At 32.7% G+C, this 10,140-nt stretch overlaps 1 protein-coding gene across 1 annotated transcript; it reads right to left on the reverse strand.

Moving 5' to 3' along the window:
• Positions 1–415: 415 nt before the first annotated feature.
• On the reverse strand, positions 416–8,806 carry Tap42 (immunoglobulin binding protein Tap42). Its single transcript, XM_088185685.1, has 7 exons — positions 8,625–8,806; positions 7,519–7,727; positions 7,339–7,450; positions 7,010–7,232; positions 6,771–6,939; positions 910–1,003; positions 416–825 (listed from the first exon to the last, which is right to left on the reverse strand). The coding sequence occupies exons 1-7, from the start codon at positions 8,751–8,753 to the stop codon at positions 715–717; spliced, it is 1,047 nt and encodes a 348-aa protein (XP_088041811.1). The 5' UTR covers positions 8,754–8,806; the 3' UTR covers positions 416–714.
• Between the last annotated feature and the right edge of the window lie 1,334 nt (positions 8,807–10,140).

A 10,140-nucleotide genomic window follows, 5' to 3' on the forward strand; every position in this document is an offset into this window, starting at 1 on the left:
ATTTTTGTGTTCCATACAGCCAGTGCAATTGCAGTCCTACCTGTGCTCTTTCCACCCTCAGAAATTGTAAGATAAGTCTTTTCTGGTTTATCGTTGTTCACGCGGGGCAAATATCTGGTTTACATGAGATGTTGTATTCTAATATACTTCACAATGGTAATTCTTCTGATAAAATATAGACTGACGACTCCAAACACCATTCTGGCATTTAGATCTTCATGTGTTTTAGTTCTTCCAGATACACAAGTACATTTGAAGTTCCTGTGCAGAGCAAAGAAACACCTGTCAGTTGAAATAAATCTCCTACCGATATCGACGGTGATGTCATTTTTCTGTTAATGAAAAATCTCAGATAAATAAACTCGTCAACCAGGTCAATGCATTTTTTATAATATACTACAATAATAAAAAATAATTTCCAAATCATACAATTTTATTGATCTTACAAAGGTGCATAATAAAAAATCAATCAAATCATCGTATACATACATGAAAACAAAATAATACGTTATTGTTAAAAATTAATAAAGGTAATTTTTTTAGACTAGTATGCAAGGTACCCATTTGTACGTGTGAGTCATTTTAACAATTACTTCGGCAGTAAAAATTGTGGTAAAAAACAGAATAATACATAAGTTGGTAAATAGTTTTGTAAGTGTTTAGCATTTTACATCGGTTAATTTTATGCAGTAAAATACTTTTGTTTATCTGAGTTTAACTCATATTGTATCTGTTTCCTTCGCCTCTCTTATGATCATCTTTGAATTCGTCCATTCTGCGAGCCTTTTCCAATTGTTCAGAATCATCGTCATCGACGAGTTTGTCCTATAAATTTAAATTTTTAATAAATTCTTAAGCTATTAACATTATCTAAATGAAGTAAATCAATTTATTATGAATTTAACTCACCTTATTTCCGTCCACTAAATCAGAAGGATCTGTTTCATCTGCATTTAAATTTATTTTAGGAGCTGGCTTTTTACATGAATCAGGACCTGGGAAACTAAAATATAGATAGCAATTAAATATTACATAATATTTATATAGGTGTCCATAAGTCACTTTATTGTCTAAATTGTGCCAAAGTTTTAAAACAAATAATTATAAATTACATTTTTAAAGCTGGTGATTCATTGTTTTAATATAATAAAGCAAAGAGCACAGATGCGCAATTTCCAAGTCAATAATTTGTTGATGAAACTAATGATATGTATTTTAGTTAGAGGTTTTCAATAACAGGATTTATTAGAGATTTACCAAGAGCTGAAAGATTATATTCCATATATATGTTACGGTGAATTTATATATAATATAATGTCACTAACTCAACCAGTTAAAATGTATCGAACAATTGATTTACAATTTCCTGTTCAGCATCATTAAAACTGTATTTGTTCACAATTGGATGATCTCCACATAATCAGAATAACAGAATTTTTAGAACTCAGTTTAGAGCAGCATATATTTTCACTAGCGCTTATCAGTTAAATTATATTTTCACTAGTAGAATATATATCTACAAGTGAAAATGTATTTGGATATGATTTCACTGAAACGCCAGTGAAAATATAACTTCACTGATCATACATATTTACAGTACTTGTAAAGATCGTTCAAAATCAAACTGAAACATTCAGTCAAATATTTTCTCTCGAGCGTTGAATCTCAGGTGCAACAAAATTTTGTTCTTCAGATATCAATTGCTCTATTGTATTAGTTTTTGTGAAATTTTGATACAATAAAATTATATAATTAGAGACATGATTAGCAGAATGAAATGCGTAAATGTATTTTGACTTAAAATTCCATTGATGCCAATAAAATGCCTTTCGATTTGTCTTGACATCATTATAACAAAAATGAATTCATAAAGGCAAACGCTCAATGTAATAGGAATGGACTTGGAAGGTAAATGAGTGGGACTGATGATTGACGACCAGACTTCAAAATATCATATTGGTGATCATCTTAAAAGACATTCCCATAGCAAATCGACTATTCATCTAGGTGTGTAGTGTCCCAAGGAAGCAGTGCGATTAAAATTAAATAACAATGTAATTAAATAGAACTAATCTGAACCAAGATTCTCACGCCATAAACCAAATAAAATACTTTCTTTAATAAGTCGCGGATTATTTTACCATAAAATTCGGGTTCCAAGATCTTTCACTTTGCAGGAGAACTGAAATTGTGAGAACAGTATAAAATTCATTATATAAGGGTTCGGTTTTCACATAAAAAATCACTCAAACCAGGTATCAACTGAGGTTCAGTTCATCAAAGTGGAAGTGATTGGAAGAAATGTCTGAATGGAAGTGTTTCCTGGTTGTCAGGATCCCAGTATTTATATTCATGGTCTTTCCATGGTAGATTTTGTGGTCCACCCCTTTTTGGTGAAATGACCGATTAAAGAAGGGTGGCGAATTTTTTTGAAATAAGTTGACATTGGCCGATAAGGTAGGTTAGAAACGGTTGCATGCATTATCTATTCTCAAGGCGATAAATATTAAATCCTTTATGATTTATAGCACGTATTTTGATCCATTAAGTGGTCTCCTATGGTGTTTCATTTTAAACAAAGAAACACATTTTTTCTTCAACGGTTAAAATGCTTTTTTGTGGGTCGAACTGCCCTAGTTATGATTATAATGTGTGTTAATTTTCTACCAGGTCCACAAAAGATTTAGGGAATTACAGGGTAAAACACAATACATCTAGTTTTTTTTTTTAATAAAACTATATTTATGTTTACAATTTTTTTTTTGAAGGTAAGGATAATGCTCTAATTATTACATTTTATACACATCCAAAGTATGATATCGGTGAAAACATTCACCGATGCAAAGGGCGGGCTTTCTCTCACAAGTTACACAAATGTGTCGCGTTTCTTTCCTACTCCCAGGATTTTTTTTGTTGCAGCATACCAGGCAATCTTTATGCTTCCCTTGAAGGTTGAGGTATAAGAAATGACCCTTTTTGTCCAGTCTTTGCTCCCTATCGCCTAAATATAAAATCAGGAACTAATAATATTGATCGAAATTCGGAATCGTTATCACTGCTGCTCAAGACTCTGTAGACTCGTGGTGTTGTACGACTATTTATTTCTTTACTAGAATTAGAACTCCAAGCACTCGGGGGAAACAGATGGTCCAGGATCAGTTATAGATAATCTTTTTCTTCGGTTTTGTTTGTTTTATTACCCCATAAACGTCTTCATTTTCACTTTCAACAAATAGTTCAGTCACTGTTCACTTCATTAATATATTCTTCACTTCTTTCAATGTTATCGCGTTATTTTTTGGAATTCTAGTCATTTTTGAGGGGTTCGAATTATTAAAATAATAATACAATTATAAGTATCGGTAATAATAATTATCAAATTGTTTTCACGTGCATGGGTCGAACGTAACTGATCCGAGTGACGCGTACCGATCTAGCCACTAAAACAAACCTTTTGTATCCTTCTCAGGTAGAAAGTTATACATTCAAATGCTCATAAAAACCATTGAATCCTCATTACAGTATACCGCTACACTAAATACAAGTGAGAAAAAAATATGTTTGCTTGTATTTTGACAATAAACTGATGAAGAAAAAATGTCGAATGACATTCGACATAGGACTCACTGGAATAAAGTCGATGTCGAATGACATTCGACATAGGACTCACTGGAATAAAGTCGATGTCGAATGACATTCGACATAGGACCGGAAAGGGTTAATCTTTCCAATTGTAAATAGGAAGTGTTTCAGTTGATGAACCCAACATAGATACACGGTATCAGGACAAATACCCCCCCGACAATTAACCCCCGATATGTATAAAGATAAGTATTTTATATAAGTTGTTAGTATTTATAATAAATGGTTATTATTTTAATAAAATGATGGTAAAATAATAAAATAATAATACGAATGGGCAGTATCAAATACTAATTTATTTCACTCAGCAAAATATTTTATTTTTAAAATATCAATAAAACTAACACATTTTAGAAAGAGAGAGAGAATAATTAGATATATATAGAAATTATAATTTACGCTAGAAAGAAAGATTGTGTGCTATTCTAAGTAAGTAATCTAAAATGTTACTATCACGATAGTTGCGAACTGTGGCAAGAATCCGTGTGTTTAAATCAGAATATTTCTTTCTTGGAGTTTCCGGTGGATGACCGGCTAACATTTGCGTACAGCGAACTTGTTGTAATGCTTGTTCTCTTTGAAGAAATCCAATAAATTTCCAAATTGTGGGGTGGTAACTTCAGACGTTGGACTGGAAACTTTTGTGCCATCCTTCTACAGCATTATTTGTTCTTAGTAATTCATCTTCACATCGTTGATACATATTCCACATATTGAAGGTATAAGTTGGATGCCGTCGTCCACGACATTGTGGTCTTCCAATGTAGTAATCTTCGAAATAATCTGCGACTGGTAAGCTTTAATTACATAATACCTCAAAAGCACCAACAACTCCATCTGTCGGAACAAATGCAAGAGCTGGTATCATTCGTAGTTTCAATGCAGTCGGAATCTTCTTGGTAGCGTTGTTGCATCACATTGCTTGAATTTTCTGGTAAATGTTTTGACTTATATAAAAGAAGCATCCTTTAATTTCGCAGTCTTGGAAACTTCTTTCTAAAATGTATATAACTGCCAATTCAAAGTCGACCCATGACACTGGTTGGATTCAAATTGGCATTCAACATAGTTAATGTCTCAAACAGTTGAATGTATGTAGCCTGTCTTTTGTCTTGCAGTAAAACATAAATACACGGAATGACTTGTCCATGAATAAGTGCATGAATCGTATATAATTGAAAAAATAACGCAGGAGCAGTTTTGAAAGTCTCATCCAAAAACTAATGTGATGTTTCCAATAGTCTGAGACTTTCACGTATTCAAAAGATTAATATTCGATTGTTACTCTCTCGGCCGGAATCATTCAGAAGGAAATTTTGGCCATCATGTGTAACTTTGTAATGATTTCACTTTTATTCAACGGAACGGGTAATGGCCTATTAATAACTTGACGGTGACGTCTGATATTGCGCCATAGATGATGAACTGTTGGCAATTTGGCCTTTGCATCCTCACTTATCGATGAAACAGATCGAGTAATAATTTGTTGGGGTGCTTCTTCACTTTCTTCTGCCAATCTTTTTATTTCTTGAACTACTCTGAGAACTTCTCTTCTTGCTGGATCAGGAGCATGAGAACGATGGTTTAACAGGCCCACCAGCTCTTCTCCACGGAGTTTAATTTTAGCTTTACATTCGAACTTGTTACGCCTTTTATCACACTCAAATGACACAACACTATTTGTTTCACATACAGATAACCTTCAAAAATCACTTTCACTTTTCCTTTTTTTGAATTTACAAATTCCATCATGGATAGTCTGAAAATAATATATAAAAAAAATACAAAAATAAGTGAATGAAATATAAATGTAGGTTTAGGTTAAAAATACGAACCAGAAACAAAAACTTGCGTATCAGTGTATTAATAAATACCCCCGAATGCTGTGTATCAAAGTAATGAAATGTTTTCAAGTGTACCCCTTTATATATTGGTGGCGGAAATACACAAAAAAACTACTATAGAAAGGGGTTCTGTTTGACCAATTACATTTATAATGAATCCGTATTGGATAGTTTTTCATAATCGAATGTTTACTTCCTTGTCTCCTGATAGTATTTATTAGCTATTATGTATTTGACTTCTTTGTCTTTTTTAACGAAGGATATGACTAATCTATTGCCATTCAGAAGTAGAATAGTAAATATCATGTAATCAAAGGACACTTTATGTTGCTTTAGTATAATAAAATTTAGAGAAAAGATACATTTTATGTATTTTGTACCAGTGACCGGCGCGAGCAAAATTGTTAAAAAAGAGTTTAAAAAAATAAAAAATATTATTTGGCTCTCTTTAGGCTAGATACATATTTTATAATACAGCTATACTTCGGCAATGGCGTTATTGTATGTTATATTAAATATAATAGAGCGTCATGAAACGTGTTAAATAATATCTGCATTATCTTTATACATAGCAGGGGTTAATTGTAGGGGGGTTTTTTGCACGGGGGTTTTGACGGAGGGGTTATTGTCCGGAGGGTATATGTCCAGGGGGTTAGTGTCCTAGAATCAGCTACACATCTACTATTGGATCTATACTTATAAACACCTACAGTTGGTCGATGAGAGAAAAATCTTCTTATCAATAGATCTTGAGAGTGAGCTCATATGATCTTTACCAAATGACAGCTGATTTTCACCGTTCACTGACTTCAGAGTGGGACTTTCGAGTTGAAGACTAGTTGTACATTGAAATCAACAGATAATCATAGTTACTGGAATCGCTGTTATTTCTGACCAACTAAGAATGCCTGCCCCTCTCTGATGTCAAGCAGACAGTTCAACATAAGCTTGTGAAGTAAAACATTGAATACACCTCTACGACTTTTTGGATTTAGCTGCAATTTTAAGTTCCACCTAATAGAAGCCATCACGAAAAGGAACTATCAGCTACAGCCGATTCTAGTATGTATAACAAATTATGCAGAAAATAAATACATATATGTTGGTCACCTTTAAGTACTGAGATATAATATAAATCGCTATAAATGCTTCTCTCACATCTTGATATGTGGAACAAAACACCGATAAAACCAGGTACAGCATATATACAAAAATCCATAAAATTAACAAACAAGTGACTTATGGACCATAAAAAGTAAATATACACAAATTTAGAATACATACATTCCTTCTTTTTGTCTTTGATCATAAAACTCTTCCACTGTATATATAGGTAAAGACGGATAACCTTGTCCAAAGATTGCCTTTTGTATATCGTTCTTAGTGATGATAAATGGTTGCAGTTTTGGTGGCGCTTTTTTCGGCACTGCCTTTTCTGGATTTATATTTTGTGCTACAATATAAAAATAAAAGAAAATAAATTATACCCAAATATCAATATCGTAAATAAGTATGTAGCGTACATTTCGCCTTCTCCATCATTTCAATCAGCGGTAATTCGGCTTTGATGTAGTTTAACTCTTCGACTGCTTTCATTAAGTGATATTCGATAAGAGCCAAATAATATTCCCTTTTTGAACCGTCATCTACATTTTCATTCTGTATTACTGCCTTCAATTCAGTGATTTTAGAATCTAGTTCTTTTTCTTTATTGTATCGTTTAATTTTTTCTTCACGGGATGTCATCTGAAATAATTATAAATTAATGTTACTTGTCAGAAATTATTTAAAACAAGTTTAATTCGCTGATTAAGCAGACAATATCAAATAATTTAAAATATATAATACGCACAGTAACTTGTAAAGCCTCCATTGGATCGGCGCTTTCTTTTTTCTTTTCTTCATCGTTTGAAGGAATCTCAATGTCTGTAATACTGTATTCTTTACATCTTTTGATAAAATCTCTGTAAATAAATATTTTATATAATATATATTACATTAAAATTATAGCTATTTGTGTAAAAATAATTACTTGAAATATATTTGAGCAATTTCAACGATTTCGTGCCTAGATATTGAAATCAAACGCAACGATAGCATTCCTAACAATGCCGGAAGGAGTAGATATTTCAAGGTCTCCGTTGATATGTCTTCTAGTGTCTCGTTTGAGCTGAATAAAGCTGCGGCCGATACAAGTTGAGTCGCCAGTTCGAATTGTTTCATACATTTTTTAACATCAGTCTGAAAAATACAATAAAATGAGTCAATAGATAGAAAATATAAAACATAGTAATATAAATACAGGAAAAATATTTAGCGTATTATTCTTATATATTAATTATCAGTCTATTTTAATTTATTGTTATCGTCGTTATGTATATTTTGATATTATTTAATATTATCAAATTAATATAGAGAAATTGCTTGAAATATATATTTGGTTGCAGCAAGTGTTGAATTAAACATCTGCGTTTCTAAATCGCAAATAAATATATTGACGCTAGATAAACAATAAAAATTTACCAATAAAAATCACAAGGTTAATCTTACTTTATCAGTAAGCAGTAGTGGACTATTAAAAAGCTTATCTATCTGGTGCATTTAATGGACAAATATTTTGAAGATTGTAAATTGAAAATACAGAAGCATTTTTTTCACCGCATTGGTATACATAGCGTTATCCTAAAAGCGGATGCGCGCTTCCCGCTCTCCGCGCTGTCTCGAAAACGGTTAATTATATGAAGAAATGAATTTCAGCAAACTTGTAGAAAATTTATTTTTTTATTTTCTACAAGTCTCGTGAAACATCTAATGACATGCAACACATAGGAAGCGAGATATTCACAAAAAAAAACGATTTTCGTGACCTTTGAAAAACGTTAAAACAAAAGCCTATGCAAAATTTCAGTTTTCTATCTTTCATTCCAAGATTTAACCTTTATTTTGACGTATTTGACTGGATTATAAAAAATGTATAGCATAGAGCTTAATACAAAACATCAATAAAAACAAATGTATGATGCAATTAATGTACTTACACCAATTTTATACATATAGCGTTATTTATATGACTTAAAAACGTAGAACATAGCATAAAAGTCGAATTATATGTCCATTTATCTACAAATTTAATCATACCTCAAGTTCTGCATCAGTCGAAGAATTTCGCTTACTGACCAGCTCTTCGTACATCGTCAGTCCATTTTGAAATATGTCCACTAATTTCTCTCCGGTTGCCTCGGAAACACTAGAAGAATCTTCGGCCATAACCTTCGACGCTCGTAGCGGCCCAATTGACAGTTCGAAGCAAAATGCGATACAGTGTTGCCAGTGGAGAGAAATATTTGGTCCAAGTAACGCGTAAATTGAGAATCGTGATATATTCGAAAGAGGGCAATTTTATTTAATAAAAATTTATTTTGTTTTTATTGAGTTGTTTTAAAATAATATGAGCATGTTTAAAAAAAAATTAATGCCTATTATTAAATATTATTTATTTTAAATTTAATATTGTATTGTCATATTACATTCGATTGCGAAACGATCAGATGTCCTGTTGATCAGCTTCTTGCTCTATAACCATGGTAACTGTAACTATGACCAGCAATTAGTATCTGCAGCAGCGAGCCTGCGTCTTATTGTTATAATCATAAAACATTCGCCAAAGTGATGTAATACGACGTGTATCGCACGCAATGGATTCAGCTGTCCGGATGATCAGGTGACTAATAATGCGTGGCTTAAGGCAGGGACACACCATTGTGGCGTGGCGTGGCGTGATGTGGCGTGACGTAACGCGTCAGAATGGTATCGGATTCGTACATTTTATATGGGTAGAAGAACATCATTGTGGAGACACATGATGTGGTGACGGGACGTGACGCGTCAAAATAGTATTGGTTTGGCAGTGGAGTGCGAGAGTGATTTCTTATACTGGTTCTTGGTCAAAGTTTGGACGAATGCAGAGCTGGCCTGAGAATGTTCAGCACCTTGGGCGCTAAAAAAACAAAGGTCATTTTTTTTTTGTGAGAGCTAAAAAAAGGTAAAAATAGTTTTTCGTTTAAATGTATCTTGTATTTTTTCTTTTTAATTAAAGAGCTTAAAAACCATCCTGGGGTTTTTATTTGGGAAGAATTAATTGCTGCAGAAGCTAAAAAATATCATTTAGTTCAAATACTATTTTTTATTTGTTTTCGAGGCATCAATTAGATATTAATTCCGTGTTAAATAAAATCAAATGACACCCTCATTCGGAGTGATTGGTGCCCCCATGGCGACCGCCCGTATAGCCTGCCCCTCGAGCCAGGCCTGGTCGAATGAAAGAGAATCTACATTTAGTACCAATAGCATTATTGACTAGCTCCACTTTCCGTAAATCTCTCGATCAAATTGTAATTTTAATAGTAACCATTTATGGGTAATCATCTAATAATGACGAAGGATACGCACTTTATTGCTTATCAGAGTGCAAGGCAATAATATTTTATTTCTACGCGTGTGTCTCAAAGCTTAAAAAAGGGTTGTACTTGTTAACCACTATAAGTAATTCTCCTTACTGTAGGTAGCCAAATTACCAGGAACAGTACTATTTTTTTGTATTTTAAAATTTAAATGAATATTGCGATCAATTTACTAGTTTTAAGTCTTGTAGTTA

Source organism: Plectrocnemia conspersa, unplaced genomic scaffold, assembly GCF_051122295.1.
Source record: "Plectrocnemia conspersa isolate PC_06_02 unplaced genomic scaffold, ASM5112229v1 ptg000005l, whole genome shotgun sequence".
NCBI classification, from domain to species: Eukaryota; Metazoa; Arthropoda; class Insecta; order Trichoptera; family Polycentropodidae; genus Plectrocnemia; species Plectrocnemia conspersa.